Source organism: Tursiops truncatus, chromosome 12 (genome assembly GCF_011762595.2).
Source record: "Tursiops truncatus isolate mTurTru1 chromosome 12, mTurTru1.mat.Y, whole genome shotgun sequence".
Classification (NCBI taxonomy): Eukaryota; Metazoa; Chordata; class Mammalia; order Artiodactyla; family Delphinidae; genus Tursiops; species Tursiops truncatus.
The window spans coordinates 57,418,828-57,437,795 of NC_047045.1; the positions used below are offsets into that span (position 1 = coordinate 57,418,828).

Consider the following 18,968-nt stretch of genomic DNA (forward strand, 5'->3'; position numbering starts at 1 on the left):
TTCCCAAAACTTAATTATCTTTTTGAGCAAAGAACTGTTCCAGGTGCCTTTTACAGTCTTACAGTGAATTGAAATTTTTTCCATTAAGAGAATTTTGTAAAGACCTAAAAAATGGAAATCCGAAGGTGCAATGTCTGGTGAATACAGCAGATGAATCAGAACTTCCCAGCCAAGATGTAACAGTTTTTGCCTGGTCATCAAAGAAACATGCGGTCTTGCGTTATCCTGATGGAAGATTATGTGTTTTCTGTTGACTAATTCTGGGCGCTTTTCATCGAGTGCTGCTTTCAGTTGGTCTAATTGCGGGCAGTACTTGTTGAAATTAATCATTTGGTTTTCCAGAAGGAGCTCATAATAGACGACTCTCTTCCAGTCCCACCATATATACATCACCTTCTTTGGATGAAGACTGGCCCTTGGTGTGGTTGGTGGTGGTTCATTTCACTTGCCCCACGATCTCTTCTGTTCCACATTATTGTACAGTATCCACTTTTCATTGCCTATCACAGTTTGTTTTAAAAACGGAATGTTTTCATTACGTTTAAGAAGAGAATCACATGCAGAAATATGGTCAAGAAGGTTTTTTTCGCTTAACTTATGTGGAACCCATACATCAAAGTGATAAACATAACCAGGCTGGTGCAAATGATTTTCAATGCTTGATTTGATATTTTGGGTATGTCAGCTGTCTCCCACCTGGTATAATGTTGATTGTTCTCAATTAATGTCTCGATTTGATCGCTGTCAGCTTCAACTGGTCTCATGGAGCATCGTCCAGTGAGAAATCTCCAGCCCGAAACTTCACAAACCATTTTTGACATGTTCGATCAGTCACAGCACTTTCTCCATACACTACACAAATCTTTTTTTGCATTTTGGCTGCGCTTGACCTTTCTTGAAATAATAAAGCATAATATGCCAAAAATGTTGCTTTTTGTCTTCCATCTTCAGTATTAAAATGGCTACACAAAAATTCACCAATTCTGATGTCTTTTTTTAAATACATGCTAATATGACAGCTGTCACATAAAATCTAACAAAATTGTTTTGAAATAAGTTAAAGACAACTAAGTACTACTAGAGCCATCTTATGGGAAAAACCGAACAAACCTTTTGGCCAACCCAATACTTCTCTACTGTACATTTCTTCTTTGGTTAATCCTTTTGCCTCTTACTGCATTTTTAGTTACCTGATAGTCAAAAATACATAAAAGAAAAAATTTAATATTTGAAAAAGTAGAGTGTTTCTAGACTTTAACAGTATCATCATCTTTTAAAACTAGTACTAAATTTTGGAAGACAATTTGTCAGACTATCAAAATTTAATGTATCAATGTCAATATCCTAATAGTGATTTTGTCTTGTAGTTTTGCAGAATAGTACCATTGGGAAAAACTGGGCAAAGTGTACAAGGGATCTCCCTGTGTATTATTACTTACAACTGCATGCGAAGCTACAGTCACCTCAATAAAAATTTCAGTTAGCTTCAATTTTTTAAAAAAGGTACACTGAGAACTTGACATGCCAGATCTCAGTTTTGGAGGAAAATACATACATTGTAGAAAGAAAAATGTAGCAAATACATTATTGTCGGGTTTCTTAAAAATTTCACATGCCTTCCCCACCTGGTGGCTTCACTTCTGGATGCCACATAGAAGCTACATAAGGGCACCAGAATACACAGACATGGTATCGGTTACAGTATGTTTAAAGTAATAAACCTTGGAAACAAATATTGGTTAAATAAATTATAGTGCACTCATGCTACAGCTGCAATGCAACAGTCATAAAAATATTACTATTGAGATGGAAAGATTTATAAGACGTGAAATTAAAGACCAAAGAAGAATGTTTCAGAATCGTACGTATCTATGTTGTGCCTTTTATGTGGCAAAATAAAACAAAACCAAAAACTTGATACATGTATATATACAAATATAGATACATGTGGGAATGCTTGGAACATCTAGGAAGGTTACACATTAACATGATTAGTCAGGAAAAGGAATGAAATGTGAGGAGAGTTGCTTGAGGGGATCTGTAACTGTTCTGTATTCTGGTGTATTCTCTGAAGTTTTCACAGTGTGCAGGCATTCATATATTAATTATGTTATTTACTTGATCAGAATGTTCAGAATCATCTCATTATTTTAGATTTCGGTATCTCTGGAATTTGTGACATTTTAGAAGAGGGTTGGATCAAAGGTTACCATTTCACTGTTGAAGTGTGAGCAAAGTCCTAGGGGAAAACCTTTAGAAGTAGAAACTTCAGACATATTTTTAATTTTGTAGGACCTTCTTTTTCTGTTTATACATGTTGATTGAAAAATTGAATTTTTTTCCCTATTCTGATCCAAGACATTTGACTCTTATAGCCTTAAATTTTTGCTTTTTTTTGGCTTTTTAATAGGCCCCTTAGAATTAATGGAAGCCTCGGAACACGGTGGATGCTCAACCCCAGGATGTAAAGGGATTGGCCATTTTAAGAGAGCAAGACACCTGGGCCCTCACAGGTATGTGGTGCTGCCACTCAGGTGGAGATTCCTGATGTGGTCAGAGGGTGCCTGTCCCTTGTATGTGGAAGATAATGATTTCCATGTATACTAAATAGATATTAACTAATTCTGCATTCAGATCCATATGAAATGTGGTTACCATGGTGACCATGTAAAAATGTAGCGTGTATCTGTAGTTAAGTTTGCCTGGGAAAGAATGCGTTCATGATTTAAAATAGATTTACTCTAGGTACTTGGCTTTTCTTGGCAACCTGATTAGTTTTATAGATACTGAACTTCTGAGATAGTCATTTTGGGTTGATTATTAATAATGAGAAGGGGGCAGGCCTTGTTGAAAGTCTTTGTTTGGTAGAATATTCTATGATTGGGTGACTCAACAATTTGAATAACAAGAGGTGAGATTATTGTAGATTAGCAGCAAAGATCACAAAAGGCACAAATATAAGTAGACAAACATCAGAATACATTGTCAAAAATAAAGTTTTTCAATATTTTTCTCTCACATCTAAGTAACTTAAAAGAAAGAAACCAAATTTGTGCATTTGAAATTTGATGTATTGTTTAGGCAATTTGGGATCTTTGTAGACACGTTAAAATATTACTGAAATAGTAAGAAATTTCTGTGATTTAACTGGGATTTTTAGAGGACAGAGGTATCACCTAATTCACGTACATATTAGAATAATAATTTGTTGGTATAAGTATTCTAACTGTATGTTAATTGGATGGCCCAGTAATAATAATGATTCCTTGTTTACCTAGTTTATACAGGTTGTGAATCTAGGTCTTTAAAAAATCTGAAGATTTCACTACCTGTTCCTCTAAGAATTAATAGGAATTGTTAAATTGGTGTGATTATTTTATCTTTATATAATTTCCTCTTTCTTAAATCTCTGCAGCCTCAAATGCTGCTTATCTTCCTTTTGCAACACTCCTGACAAGTTTTTTTAGGTTTTTTTTTGTGTTTTTTTTTGCGGTACGCGGGCCTCTCATTGTTGTGGCCTCTCCCGTTGCGGAGCACAGGCTCCGGACGCACAGGCTCCGGATGCGCAGGCTCAGCAGCCATGGCTCACGGGCCCAGCCGCTCCGCGGCATGTGGGAACTTCCCGGACCAGGACACAAACCCGTGTCCCCTGCACCAGCAAGCGGACTGTCAACCACTGTGCCACCAGGGAAGCCCATGCCAAGTTTTTTTATGGGGTTCAGTGTGTTCCAGAGTAAAAGTCTATGCATAGACAGAATAATGATTCCATTTGCAAATATCCATTTAAAAATCCTTTTCATGGCTTGTATGACTGCAAACCAAAAACTGTATGATTAAAGGGACATAAAAATATTGCATCTTAGAAGTGATTCAGTATTGGCAAGTGAAAGCAGCTGGATTACTTTTAGGCATTACAGTAGTATCTCCCTTACCCCCCTTATCCCTGTCGGAGATATGTTCCAAGATCCCCAGTGGATGCCTGAAACCTCCGATAGTACTGAACCCTACATGTACTATGTTTTTTCCTATACATACATACCTGTGATAAAATTTAATTTATAAATTAGGCAGAGTAAGAGATTGGCAACAATAATAATAAAATAGAACAATTATAACAATATATTATATTAAAAGTTATGTGAATGTGGTCTCTCTCTCTCTAAATATCTCATTGTACAAATTTAATGCCTTTTCCAGTTTAACTCAATGCTTATTATACACTAACTTTCGCAGTTTGAGGTGTGACAGCAGTACTAACATGAATTTCTTTTTCTTTCTTCAAAATTTCACAGATAGAAGATTTGTTCTTACTGTAGAGTTTAGCAACCTCAGCATATGATTTTTTTCTTTCTTCATGAAGTCGAGAACTGTCACTTTTTCACCTAAGGAAACACTTCACGGCTTCTCTTTGGTGTACCTGGATTGCCAGCATCACTACTGTTGCCCTTTGGGCTGTTATTAAGTGCAGTAAGGGTGACTTAACACAAGCCCTGTGATACCTCGACAGTGGATCTGATAACCTAGGTGGCTACTAAGTGACTAACGGGCAGGATACACTGGACTAAGGGGTGATTTGCTCCCTGGCAGGTCAGAGTAGGACAGCGTGAGATTTCGTCACACTACTCAGAATGGCGCACAGTTTAAAACCTATGAATTGTTTATTTTTGGAATTTTTCGTTTAATATTTTCGTACCTTGGTTGACCTCAGATAAGTGAAACCACAGAAAGCAAAACCACGGATAGGGAGTGACTACTGTATATAAGTCCAAAAACTCATTAGTATGCTAAATTTCCATTATATATCTATAAATTCTTCCATTTAGTACATATTTTTGAGCAGTGGGTTTTTTTTTTTAGTAAGATTTATTGAGCATTTATTTACTCTCTCTGAGCTTTGCACTAATTGTTTTACATGTATTGGATAACCTTCAAGCGACCCTATAATACAGAACTATTATTTCCGCCATTTTTTTGATGAAGCCACCATGGCACTCTAGAGGTTTTTCTAACTTGCCTACTTGACTGCTGGTGACGGGGGAGCCAGGAATGGTGCCCAGTCTAACTGTGCCCTTGACCACCCCCCTCTCACTGACTCTCAGGGCACGGCTCCCTGAATTAGTCACAGATCCAGCCTTCAAAGAACTCAGGGACTAATGGACCTATAAAAGCTGTACATAATTTTATTAAAATATAAGATACAAAATAGTAACTAATATTGAAACTTTGACATATGTACCTCTCTACTGATGTTCATTGAAGATGTTCATTGAACCAAAGGCAATTTGCTCAAATTATGAAGGAAAAAAAGAAATCTTAAAAACGGGTGAATACTGACATTATGTTTTGGGGGGTACAATGAAAAATGTACAAAGAATTTTTTTTTTTTTGGTCTTCTGGGAAGAAAATCCACCTTGTAACAATGTCCATAATCTCTTTAGGAGTGCTGTAGGTCTGAGCAGAGAGGTTTGCCTGTCACAGCGAGGTCAGTGGTGACAGTCCTGTCCCCTGCCTGATGGCAGCAGCCATTCATTAAGGCTGCCTTTCCCTAAGTGTGCTGTGGACCTCTGAGGGTCCTTCACCTGGTCCACACCCATTTCACAAAGTTTCAGTGACTGTCTCTGGAATCTTTTTTCAAAGATGCAGTGTTGTATTTGCTAAATGAAGGGAGAAATTATGGGGAGGATCATGAAAGATGTTATGGAGAAATGTGATCCAAAAAAAAAAAAAATCTACCAGTATAATTGGAACCATAGTGGAGAATGACTCATTGTTTTCTGGAATGAGAGAGGAAGAAGTATACCTCATGGCTTAGAAGCCATGCATTGATAAAGAAGTCGTGTTCATTGTGTTCATTTCCTTGTCACGTATCAGACATAACCGGCAGATCTGTATATAACTCTGGGGCAGGGATGCGATCCAGAGAACTAGTGTCAGCTCCTGCCTGTGTCCTATATTCCCTTCTTTTCAGCCCTCTCAGCTGGCTTTTCTTAGTCTCCCTGAATATGCTGTTCTCTTTTCAGCACTCAAAGCTCTTTATCTGGCAGGATATTAATCCTTACCAGTCACAGCCTGTTTTCCATTTCCTTGGTAGGCTTGTGGACGAGCTGCTGCATCATGGCTGTTCTTTAAAAGGTTCATTTCCCTGGCGCTTAGTTTTGTCCTTACTGAGAATGCTGTGCTTAGGAAAACAACGAGAAAATTCTGCTTGGATTAATCTACTGAGAAACCACATAAATCAAAACATGCATTCTTTGCTTAGATAACAAGGAAAGTTGCTCTTTGGGCACGAATAATCAATTTTATGAACGTGTAAGCAAAAGCCTGTGTTTTGACTAGCATGTGTTGTTAGAGTCTCCAGAAATTACAATAGTTGAATTTGATCTAAGAAGTGTTAGAAACAGAAATGTGTTCTCAACAATGAAATGTAAGAATGTGATGTTTTTCAATGTTGAAATGTAAACAATCAGTGAGTGAGTTGGATGTGGATACGGTGTTCTCATTTCTAGGGATGTTCAGGAGCCAGATGACTTAATTCTGTCTCTAGCAAGGCAGCATTAATATTGGTTGTGTCATGGTGTTTCCCTTTGTTGATTCATTCATTTGGCCTACCGAGAGGTCATAATGGGAGGAGATTAAAGGATAACTAAAGTTATATAAAACTAAATGTTCTACATACCTAATGCCTTCAGAAGGAAATGTTTCCTATGTAAGGTTTGTCTTGGTGAAATTAAATAAGAAGAGAAAAAAACAGAGTACTTCCTGCAACCTTAAAGGATATTTATAAAGTCCATGGAGAGTTTTAAAAAATTAGTAACTCTGGATTTATACCTGCAAACTAGAGTCATCATGTTCGTTCAACATCCATCCATTCGTGGAACAAACACTTACTGAGTGTCTGCTGTATGCAGATACTGGGTTAGGTGATGGGCTGTACAGAGGAGAGGGCCCCTACTTCTAAGGAGAACAGTGTGGTACAAACAGATTTTTGGAGAGGCATGAATGAGTAGCACTCGGAGGGAAGCATCAGCTTTTCCTGAGGGAAGCGGAGAGCCTCCATAAATGGGGCATATCATGGAGTTTTTAATGCTATTGTTTATTTTTGCTGATGGTCTTTTACACAGTAGGGGTTAAGTGTTACTCTTCTCCTTTTAAAATAATAATCCTAGGCAAGATTTTTTTTGTGGCTTCCTATTTGTGAGGCACTTAGATCTGTTATCTCATTTAATTCTCTCAGCAGTTCTGTAAAGCTGGCACTGTTCTAATCTCTGTTTTACAGAAGTGGGAGGAGAGATTTAGAATGCTTGAGAAAGTGCCCAGGATCAGAGAGTGGCAGACCTGGGATTCAGCCCAGGCTTTTTTTTTTTTTTTTTTTTTTTTGCGGTACGCGGGCCTCTCACTGTTGTGGCCTCTCCCGTTGCGGGGCACAGGCTCCGGATGCGCAGGCTCAGCGGCCATGGCTCACGAGCCCAGCCGCTCCGCGGCATGTGGGATCTTCCCGGACCGGGGGCACGAACCCGTGTCCCCTGCATCGGCAGGCGGACTCTCAACCACTGCGCCACCAGGGAAGCCCGCAAGTTCCCTTTTTAAAGCCTCAGTTTCAGCATCTATAAACTGAGCATTAGAATAGGAGTGACTTCCCAGGAGTTAGACGAGGTCATGCAAGTAAAGCACGCAGCCCGGGTAACGCGCTCAGTCTGTGGTAATGTTTGTCGTTGTCATCTTCGTTTTACAAATGAGAAAACGGAGTCCTCCAAGTTGTGCCTGCTCGTTGTGGATAAAGCTGCAGAGCACATCTAGAATCCTGAGTGCTTATTCTCAGTTGTAAATCAAACCATATCATTTCTTTATTCAAAGGTCCTCCAATGGCTACACATTGAACCTAAAATAAAAATATGAACTGGTGACTAGGACCTGCTAGGACCTACATAATACTTCCCTGCCTGCTTCTACACCATCTCCTGCCCTTGATCACTTCACTCTAGCCTAGCCGGTCTGTCTTTCCCTTACTCATGCCTGGCTTTCCCTGTGTTGTATTACTCTTCCCATTTCCTGGAATGCCTTCTTCGGAGAGGCCCTTCCTCACCGCCCCCCCTGCAGCCCCACAGTCTCTCTTACGTTATATTCTGGCTTTTGTCACTATGTGGGGTTGTCCAGTTTATTTATGTAGATCATGTATAGCCCATCCCCTTCTAGAATATCAGCTCCATGAGAGCAGACAGCTTGTCTTTTTCATTTTGACTGTGTTTCCCATGGCTAGAAAGGTAATTAGCACATCGTAGTTACTTGATAAATACTTGTCGATCAAATGAATGAAATAATTCAAGAGTGAAGTTATCTAACCATTTTAAACTTAGTTTGTCATATGAAAAGCCTTCCTTGTGGGTTACTGTAAAGATCAAGTAAAATACTGAATGTAAAATACTTAGCATGGTGTTCTATATATAGTAAATGCTCCGTAAATATCACTGGTTTTGTTTTTGTTATTGTTGGGTTAACATTATATACATTTATGTCAACACATGATCAAATGTTATTTACTTTCCTCTTTTGCATAGATATCAAAGTAGCATGTAAGTAAAGAAAATAAAGATTGTACTTTTGCTTACAAGGTATCTGTGATAAATTTTATAGACCATTATCAGAATCACTTGGGAGCATTTGCAGACTCTTCTCTCCTCCCAGGAGGATGTGTCAGATTCTCTTGGTAGAGGGCAGAAAGTCAGTGTTTAAAAATTTTCCCTAGGTGATTATCAACATTCCAAATAGTACCTAACCTGAGGAAAAGAATATGCAAGACACTAATATAATTTACCTAAGTCCCAATCATTTCCAGATTTCAGGAGGCTTCCTAAAAACCAAGGGGCAGGGCTTTCCTGGTGGCGCAGTGGTTGAGAGTCCGCCTGCCGATGCAGGGGACACGGGTTCGTGCCCTGGTACAGGAAGATCCCACATGCCGCAGAGCGGCTGGGCCCGTGAGCCATGGCCACTGAGCCTGCGCGTCCGGAGCCTGTGCTCCGCAACGGGAAACAACAAAAAAACAAAACAAAACAAAAAAAAACCAAGGGGCAAGATAGGGAGTTAGTTGGAGGGGCTGATTATGTATTGAGATAGAGGCTGCCCAGTTTTTCTGGAGACTGGAAAGCTGAGGCCCAGGCACAGGAGTATGCTGACTTAATGCTGAATTAACAGTTAGTGACCTAGATTCCCTTTGCTTGGATAACAGGAGTGATCCCCCCATGGAATCTGAGAGACGAACCAGTGGTCACAGATAGAAGGGAAGGGAGCTAGATGGGTCATTATCCAAGTTGGCTTCTGGTCCGTTTTCATATTAGGGATGGGAATAGCTACAGATTGATTTTTTTTTCCTAGGATATCAGGTATACATATGGGCCTGGAGACAGGAAATGGGGGGAACCTCCTTCCTTTGTAGGGTAGCAGCTGTTATAAAGGAAATTAAACAGTTTGTGATGGCCCTGGGCGTGGAAGATCACTTTAGGAAGGGATCTGCTCCATCTGTCAATCACTCTGTCTCTGTCCCACCTCTGTCACCCACCCTTCTATGTTAAGCATTTCTCTCTTGGGCTGATGGTTCCTAGAGATATGCACAGGCCCTGCCCTAGGACAACACAGGAGGGAGTCCTTCGGTGACCATCGCACACTTCCAAAGACTGCATTTAAAAATCTAATGCAAAGACATATTTTCTATCAGAATATACTTAAATTATGTTTGTTTGTTTGTTTGTTTGTTTTAATTAATTTATTTTTGGCTGTGTTGGGTCTTCGTTTCTGTTCAAGGGCTTTCTCTAGTTGCGGCAAGCGGGGCCCACTCTTCATTGTGGTGCGCGGGCCTCTCACTATCACGGCCTCTCTTGTTATGGAGCACAGGCTCCAGACGCGCAGGCTCAGTAGTTGTGGCTCATGGGCCTAGTTGCTCCGCGGCATGTGGGATCTTACCAGACCAGGGCTTGAACCTGTGTCCCCTGCATTGGCAGGCAGATTCTCAGCCACTGCGCCACCAGGGAAGCCCTTAAATTATGTTTTAAAGATAAAATATTTCATACTGTATGTTTAATCTATGTAAATATATATATCCAGTTAAATTTTTGCATTTTATATTTTTAGCTTGTCATTTTAATTGGAAGAAGTAATTATACTCTAACAGGAGTGTTCTTTTCTTTCGTTTTTTTAAAATTTTAATGTTTTAGTGCTGCCACCTGTCCCTATTCAGAAATCAATTTGAATAAAGACCGAATTTTCCCAGACCGCTTAAGTGGTGAGATGCCTGCGGCTAGTCCATCATTTCCAAGAAGTAAAAGGGCAGACACAAATGAAATCTCCTCTTCTCCTGAAACCAGGTAATTAAAGTGGAAATATTAGCGTTATTTAGAGGTACTGTAGTTGGAAGATTTTTTTTCCTTAGGTGATTTATGTTCTGTAGTGATGTCTTCTAGTACATTATTGAAAATGCACCTGACTTAACGTGAGGCCGATGGTACTTATAAAAGTATGTCCAAATCAGGCAGGATATCGTATTACTTGTTCATCTTTTAGTTGAACTTGCTTGATGTTAGAAGTTTGGAAATCCCCTTTTTATTTCATGCCAATTCATACTCTGAATGAACGGATCAATATTTGTATAAAAGCATCCTTTACAAAGAAGATGGTAGATTCCCTGTGAAAAATGGACATTATTTCTTTTTAGTGTTCATTATATGCCAAGTACTTGCATCTACATTATTTCATTTAATGATTAGGATATTTGTTGTACTGTATGCCCAGTCATTTGGTTTTGATATCACTTGTAGAGTTGAGTTGGAATGTTTTAACCTCCGTGGATTATTAGATAAAGAACCAAGTTTTGTTTGACGTTTTAAGTAAATGGCCTCTGCCTTTATATTAACTAAAGATATTACTAAAAGAAAGCATTAATAGAAAGATGATCCTTAGGTTTTGGGGCTTTCTTTTATGGAGAGTTTTTAAAATCTAAGACACTGTAGTTCTTTGATTAATATTTTGTAACTTTTGTTCTCATGGATGAACCAAGTGAACATTTGAATTAATAAATCTGATTCTTGGACTTCCCTGGTGGCCCAGTGGTTAAGAATCCACCTGCCAATGCAGGGGACATGGGTTCAATCCCTGGTCCGGGAAGATCCCACATGCCACGGAGCAGCTAAGCATGTGCACCACAACTACTGAGCCTGCGCTCTAGAGCCCTCGAGCCACACTATTGAGCCCGTGTGCTGCAACTACTGAAGCCCGCACACCCTAGAGCCTGTGCTCCACAAGAGGAACCACCGCAATGAGAAGCACATGCACCACAACAAAGAGTAGCCCCTGCTTGCTGCAACTAGAGAAAAAAGCCCGCGCACAACAATGAAGACCCAACACAGCCAAAAATTAATTAATTAAAAAAAATTTTTTTTAAATCTTATTCTCAGCTCACAGCAGTGTTATTGGAGTAATGGCACTTAAAGTATCAAAATCCTTAGAGAAAAGCAGTTTCGCCCTATGGATCGGGGAGAGCTGTAACTTCTTTAATTATCAACAACAGTGGTTTTTTTTTCTTTTTTTTTGGCTGTGTGGGTTCTTCGTTGCTGTGCAAGGGCTTTCTCTAGTCGTGGCGAGCGGGGGCTACTCTTCATTGGGGTGCATGGGCTTCTCATTGCGGTGGCTTCTCTTGTTATGGAGCACGGGCTCTAGGCGCGTGGGCTTCAGTAGTTGTGGCTCAAGGGCTCTAGAGCGCAGGCTCCGGTTGTGGCGCACGGGCTTAGTTGCTCCATGGCATGTGGGATCTTCCCAGACCAGGGATCGAACCCGTGTCCCCTGCATTGGCAGGCGGATTCTTAACCACTGCGCCACCAGGGAAGTCCCTGATGATTTGTTTTTAATCCTTAAAACCATGACTAATGTAACATAAATTCATTTACCCAACTCAGTGCCCTGTAATGATGGCATATCACTTGAGGAAATTTACTTTAAGACAAATAAAGTACTAATTCACATAGTAATAATCGCAGAAACAGAGTTCATTGACTCACAAGGAGGTAAGACTATCTGAAGTTTAGATTTCAAAAGCTGAGATATTGTTTACAATTTTAACAGGATACTCTGAAGGGCTAGCAGTTTCATCTCACAGGCTTTTCAGCAACTTTCTGGGCTCTGGGCTGGATACCTGGGTCCAATTTCCTCACAGCAGAAAGACCGAGTTGGTTTAGATGATTTTTGTGGTCCTTTTTAACTCGAAATATTTTTAAGAAAAGAGTAATTTTTTTCTTTCAGTTTTATTGAGATATAATTGACATGTAGCACTGTATAAGTTTAAGGTGCACAACAGAATCACTTGGCTTACGTATATTGTGAAATGATTACCACAGTAAATGAACATCCATCACCTCACGTACATCCAGAAAAAAAGAAAAAAATGTTTTTTTCCTTGTGATGAGAACTTTTAGAATCTACTTTTTAGCAGCTTTCAAATACACCATCCAGCAGTGTTAACTGTAGTCATCATGCTATACATCTTTAGGACTTATTTATTTTATAACCAGAAGTTTGTACCTTTTAACTGCCTTCCTCCAATTCCCCCTCCCCCATCCCCTGCCTCTGGTAACCACAAGTCTGATCTCTAGAAAAGAGTGACATTTATAGTGGCTCTAATGATTCCAGGGATCTGTCTTCTGTGAGGATGTGAGCATGGTTCTTCACGTCATCACCCGTCATTAAGGAGACAGTCTTAGAGATTTTAAGGTTTCTATCGTAATCCATGGCACATGTTTGATATCTAAATAATTTTTACATAGATTTTTAGCCCATACTGTCTTTTGATTCAGTGAATTTTAACTTGCCATTACTTCTCTGTGAATTAATATTTACACTTATTTGTGTTAAAGTTAAATTGCTTCAGGGGTACCAGGGTTTGGTAAATGAGCGTTATGTTATTCATGGTTTTGAAGACTTTGTTCAGATTTCTTCTCGTCTTCAACTTTCCAGGTTAACTATTTTTATTTTATTTATTTATTCTGACTCATTTATTTATTTATTTGGAGGCTAGTAGTAACCGGAGAGATTTGATTAGTTATACGTTGTCGAAGGAAACATGAGGGAGACAATCCCTTAATGATCCCAGACTTTTTAAGGTGAACATTTTTGACCGAGATTTTTTTTTGCTTTACTTTTTATGCTAAGTATTTTTAAGAAATGATTACAGACATCACGATATTTCAATCTAAGCACTTCATTATGAATAAAAACAACATTTCCAAAATAGCCAAAATAACATCGATTTATTTACTTTTCTAAATATAGATTTTATTCTTTTAAATTTTAAAAAGTTGGCTTCAGATTATTTTATTTTTTTTCTTCTCCAGGCAGTCACTAGTTCTCAACAACAATCAAAATGATACGTGGTATTTTAGGTATAAATGATCATGGGGTAGCAGCACAGCAGATGTTAACAAATGAAAGGTTGTTAACAAAGAAGCCTCATCTTACGGCTTGAGGATGGTTGATTTAATGTAGAATTAATAGAGTTGCAGTTATCTGGCTTCTTTGCTTTAAGTGAATCTGTATGAACATATTTAATTACTTTTTTCCTTTTTAAAATTAAAACAAGTTTTTTATTGAAGTATAGTTGATTTACAATGTTGTGTTAGTTTCAGGTGTACAGCAAAGTGAATTAGTTATACATAGATCCACTCTTTTTTAGATTCTTTTCCCATATAGGCCATTTCAGAGTATTGAGTAGAGTTCCCTGTGCTGTACAGTAGGTCGTTATTAGTTATCTATTTTATATATAGTAGTGTGTATAGCAAACATAAAATTTTTTGATCACTGATTCTTTCACCTGGACTTAAGAATGAAATCGTGAGCTGTGCAAAGCTCTGAGAACAGTGACTGATAAGCAATAAGCCCTCAATAAATGTTAGTTTTTATTAGTGCTGTTGCAAGAGGAATAGGTTGCTTATTTGTTTCACAATATTTATTTCAGAGGAGCAAAGTAAGGCTGGCCCATTTTTTTTTTTAATATTCCTAGGTTAAACTTTGAGTAGAGAGTACTCAAACAAGATGATTCTCGTAATGTCAGATTACGGTCTCTCCTCTTTTTCCATAATCATTGCTCACGTAGATGGAATTTCCAAGTCAGGTTTTAACACATTTTCTTTGCATCCTTCTTAATAACTTGCTAAAAATTGGTTGCCAGACTCTACTTTTTTTTAAAAAAAAAAAGGCATTTGGCACAGCAGGAGACAGTTGCACCCGCAGAAGCAGACCTTGAGACAGAGATTTGACGGCAAGTGGTTTACTTGAGAGGTGAGGAAAACGCCACTAGGGGAGTGGAGAGGTGAGACCGGGAAGGAAAGGCAGCCAGTAAAAGCTTCATTGTCACCCCAGCTACCACTGTGGACAGCGGGAACACAGCCCTGCTGGGGGCACTGTGGGAGGCTGTGTAAAACACACATCTCAGGTTTTCCCACCATAGGGATGAGGGAGCTGAGCTATTTTAAAACACGAGTTCCTCTTCGGTCACGGAGCTAGGCTTCCAGGGGAGGAAGGATGAGTTAATTTCCCCAGCACGTCCCCTGCCGCACAGCAGGCAGAGCGGTCAGAGCCCCAGTAAATCCTGTGGGAAGGCAGAGCAGGTGAGAGGTAGGTAGGAGTCGGCCGCTGTGCACTGAAGGGGTAGCGTGTGGCTAGGAGATATGGGCCAAGCCCTGACAATGTCTGCCGCACCAGCCCATTCACCCATTTCAAATGCCAGCCGGTCCCCAGAATGAAGTATGCTGGCGTAGCTTGTGATCCAGGAGCAGACATAATAGGGCCAGATAAGTGAACAATGCAAGGAATATGTATGTCCTTTCCATACCATAAATGGTATTTTAAGGGCCAGTTCACAGGCCACCTGCTTGGGATAGACCCGTGGACAACCAGTGTTCCATAGCAATGCTTCCCAAACCTGACTCCACGTCTGATTCCCTGAGATCTCTAAAATTCAGATTACAGGGCCCAGCCCAGGCCGCCAGAATCTTTCAGGCTAGAGCCTAGGAGTCTGCATTTAAAAAATTCACTTGGGAGTATATCTTCCTGCTTAAAATTTTCCACGACTTCCCCTTACCCTTGGAATTAAGACCCTAATTCTGAACATGGCCTACAAAACCAGTGTTATCTGGCCCCTGCCGAACTCTCCAGCTTTTTCTCTACTAGGCTGTTTTTTTTTTTTTTTTTTCACGGCACGCGGGCTTCTCACTGCTGTGGCCTCTCCCGCCGCGGAGCACAGGCTCCGGATGCGCAGGCTCAGCGGCCATGGCTCACGGGCCCAGCCGCTCTGTGGCATGTGGGATCTTCCCGGACCGGGGCACGAACCCGCGTCCCCTGTATCGGCAGGCGGACTCTCAACCACTGCGCCACCAGGGAAGCCCTCTACTAGGCTGTTTTTAAACTTAATGCTTCAGCCACCTTGGTCCTCAAACATTCTTTTGTCTCTACCTCGAACCCCCATTCCTACACTTTCCTAGCGAGTCTCTTACCTCTCAGGCTTCAGGTTAACTCCCGTTTCCTTAGGGAAGCTTTATCTGATCCTCCAGACTGTGGGTCAGATTCCTCATTATTATGTGCTTTTGTGTCACACATCCCAACACAACTGACACCTCTGCGTAAATACTTTCTCTGAGTCTGTGTACTTTGCTCGATGATAAGCTCCATGAGGGCAGAGGCCACGTCTTCTGTGATCTGAGATGCCCTCAGCACCGAGCACACTACCTGGCACTCAGGTTGGAAGGCCACCATGAATCACCCACCAGCCTTCAAAGGAGATGTTATCAGTCACATAGCCTAAGAGGCAACTGCTTCATAACCTTCTTTTTATTCCAGTAGAACTTCCTACTTTCTCAACTTTGTAAAATCCCCACGCTGGATATCTAAGAGGTAAATCCCCCAAACACATACCTACACTTGTATGAATTAGGGCAGTGTTTCCCAAACTGTTGTTTAACTACCTGCCCACGGAGAAAATGCTACTGCGGAAATGACCACATTTGTATGACACAGAGGGCTGCCTCTGGCTGTCAAGAGCTGGGGCCACAGGCAACAGTATCTCAGAGCACTGGTACCCAAGTGTCAGGGCATCCTAGCTGGGAAGCTCTGCCTCACATTAAGAGGGCTCTACCTTGAGTCCTTTTGTGGGTGTGCTGAATGTTTGGGTCTATTTTCCTACAGAGACTCGTCAGATGGGTGGTCAGCTGATGAATGAATTCCCAGTGTGTATTTAGATAGAAATGTGAGGATGTAATCCTCTCCCAGTTATCCATTCATTCATCAGACGCATAAGAAGTGTCTGTGCCGCATCTAGAGCTTTCAGTGAGATGTTCTTACTTGGGAGAGCAGCAGCTCATCTCTGCCCTTGCCGTGCTGCTGGCAGCAAGGTGGTTAGTCTGGGCTCTGCCAATCAGTGGAGGAGCTTTTCCTGGGGACCAATAACCTTAAGTCTCTATGTGTCTACAGCTGAGTAAAAGAAAGTTTATTTTTCTCTGTATAGCTGTATAAAACCTGTGGGTTTCAAACTTTGTGTTGCATCAGAAGTATCAGATGCTTGTTAAAATCCAGCCTTGGACGTACCATCTCCAGAGATACTGATTCAGAAAATGTAAGCTGCATCCCAGTTCATTTTTAACAAGCATCCCCAGGTGATTGGATGCAAGTGATCTATAAACCAGGCCTTGAGAATCATTACTGAATATAAAGACCCTTTTGCGGAGTAATGGTTCACAATGTGTTACCAAATAGAGAACATCGGCGTCTATCCCACATAGTCTTGTACTCATGAAATATATTCTAGAGGTGCTTGTAATTGTGTTTCTAAATTAGGTGCTATCGCAATTAAAAACCACATCATGTTTTAAGGTTCCATGTTGTTTATGCCTGCTTAGGGATAACCACAGAAGTGCAATAAAGCATTTTAAAAATACCTGCTAATGCTTGTATTACCTTGCAAGGCAAAGGTAATTACTAACCTATATCCAATGAAAAAATTCAATTCACTTCTTTATAGGCCATTAAAACCTACAGCTTTTCAGGTTGTAGGTCTAGTGTTTGTACTCTCAGAATTACATGGAGCAGTGACAGGAATTGCAGCTTCAATCTAATTCATATATTTAGGATGAATCAGATTTGCCCATCTGTACCCCATGAGAAGGGCCCTGTGAAACAGATGGGAATACAGGCTAACATAAAATATGGAACTATAAGCATATATACATCTCTTTATTTGCAAAACTGTAAAATCTAGTAGTATAAAATTAATTTAGAGCCAGAAGTTCTAAAAGATTACAGAAGTTAATTAGGACTCTTCAGAAACTTTGTTTTGCTTCCTAAGGTTTTCTGGTCCTGAGGGCTTGATGTTGACTACTCAGAAAGTTCCTTTAATGATTGGTCATTCCCTGCCTATTGTAAAGCCTCTTCCCCCCTTTTGTTGATGGGCTGCCAGATATGGATTAGGAGCTGTGGAAATTTTCAAATATTCCAGTTCTTGGGAATCTGAGTCAAAACTATGTAGTTGTTTGTGTGCACCAGGGAGAAGCTGGGTTTTGGTTAAAACACTCACAGTCCTGATGCCAACGGCTGTGACACAAGGCAACCATTCAGAGTGTAAGGAAGAGATGACTGTGTTACTGTTGATGCCCGGGAAGTTGTTAGAACAATATTGTAACAGAGTCTGATTTTCTCTCCTTGAATAGCACTTATTCTTGACTCAGGAGACTCTTTTATAAATAGTAGAAAAGCAATGATATCTGTTCTTTTTCCTATGACAGCAGCGTGAAAGCAGTGCAGTCCTGCTCTTATGCTACATGATCTTTATGTCCCAGATCTCACCTTATTGGTTAGGGCTTTTCATTTTATAAGAGAACTGATTAATTAATTGATGAATTCATTTTACTGGGGAGTTTCCTTGGCATCTTGATAACATCCACTATTATTTACTTACTCATTATATCCCTTTCTTCACTAACATATGTTCCTTATGCTAAATTTTAATTTAATAGCCTTATTAATCAAAATGTTTTATTTGTAGTCATTAGATAAATAGTAAACTATGCTTATCTCTCCTGGGCTGTGTTTATGAAAACTCTATTAAAACTATTGTTCATGTATAGTCTCAAAAGGGATTTAATTATAAAAACTCTTTATTCGAATGTTACCTGTAGACATGGAAGTTTTAATTGCACTGGTTCTATTTGCCATCTTTTCCGAATCCCTTTGAAGATGGTGACCTCCTTATCCTGAAGCCATAAAGCACAGTCTTCTCTTTATTTGTAGGGGGCATTTTGGAGACAATTCAGGTTCTCTTTTACAGTACCTCTAACATACAACCTGGAGATTCCCATTCTCTGATTTTTTACCTGTGAGTGACCTCAGCCCAGAATTTTTTTTCCAAATGCTGGGGGCACGCAAAGAGACATCATTTTAACATTCAAAATAGGAAACCCTACATTTTTTATAGCTCTCTGTACATTCACTGTGTCCCCACGTGTTCCTGGGGAGTACAGGTACTCTGCAGCTCTGACAAAGCCCCTGTGAGACTAGAATAAGCTCTTCTGGAAAGAGAAGGATGGGGAGGTTTTAAGGTACGAGCCAAGCCAAACTCATGCTGGAGTCAGAGAGCTGGCTGCAATCCCTGAACTGAAGCAAAAGAATTGTTTCATATTGTTTCAATATTATTTTTAACAAACTGATGACTGATTGAAACATAACGGGCTAGGGATTGTTTTTAAATGAAAAATAAAATTGAAGAAACAGCTGTTGGCATTCAAATGCGATCCTGTTATTATGTATTTACTCTTCTAATGTTTGTTTCACTAATATTTACCACAAATCTCATTTGAGTAAGATAGTAAGACATCTAAAGCATGACACATAATTACACAGAAAAAGAGAATGCTGACTCAAAAAGAAAACATTTTTCCATTTGAGTG

At 39.9% G+C, this 18,968-nt stretch overlaps 1 protein-coding gene across 9 annotated transcripts in view; it reads left to right on the top strand.

Annotated features, from left to right (window-relative positions):
• L3MBTL3 (L3MBTL histone methyl-lysine binding protein 3) overlaps positions 1 to 18,968 on the top strand; it is a 118,899-nt gene that overhangs the window by 77,035 nt on the left and 22,896 nt on the right. For all 9 annotated transcript variants that reach the window (XM_019951856.3, XM_073789585.1, XM_073789583.1 and 6 more), the window contains 2 exons: positions 2,411 to 2,513; positions 10,206 to 10,355. In XM_019951856.3, coding sequence (XP_019807415.1) covers positions 2,411 to 2,513; positions 10,206 to 10,355 — 253 coding nt within the window. The remainder of the gene's footprint in view (positions 1 to 2,410; positions 2,514 to 10,205; positions 10,356 to 18,968) is intronic.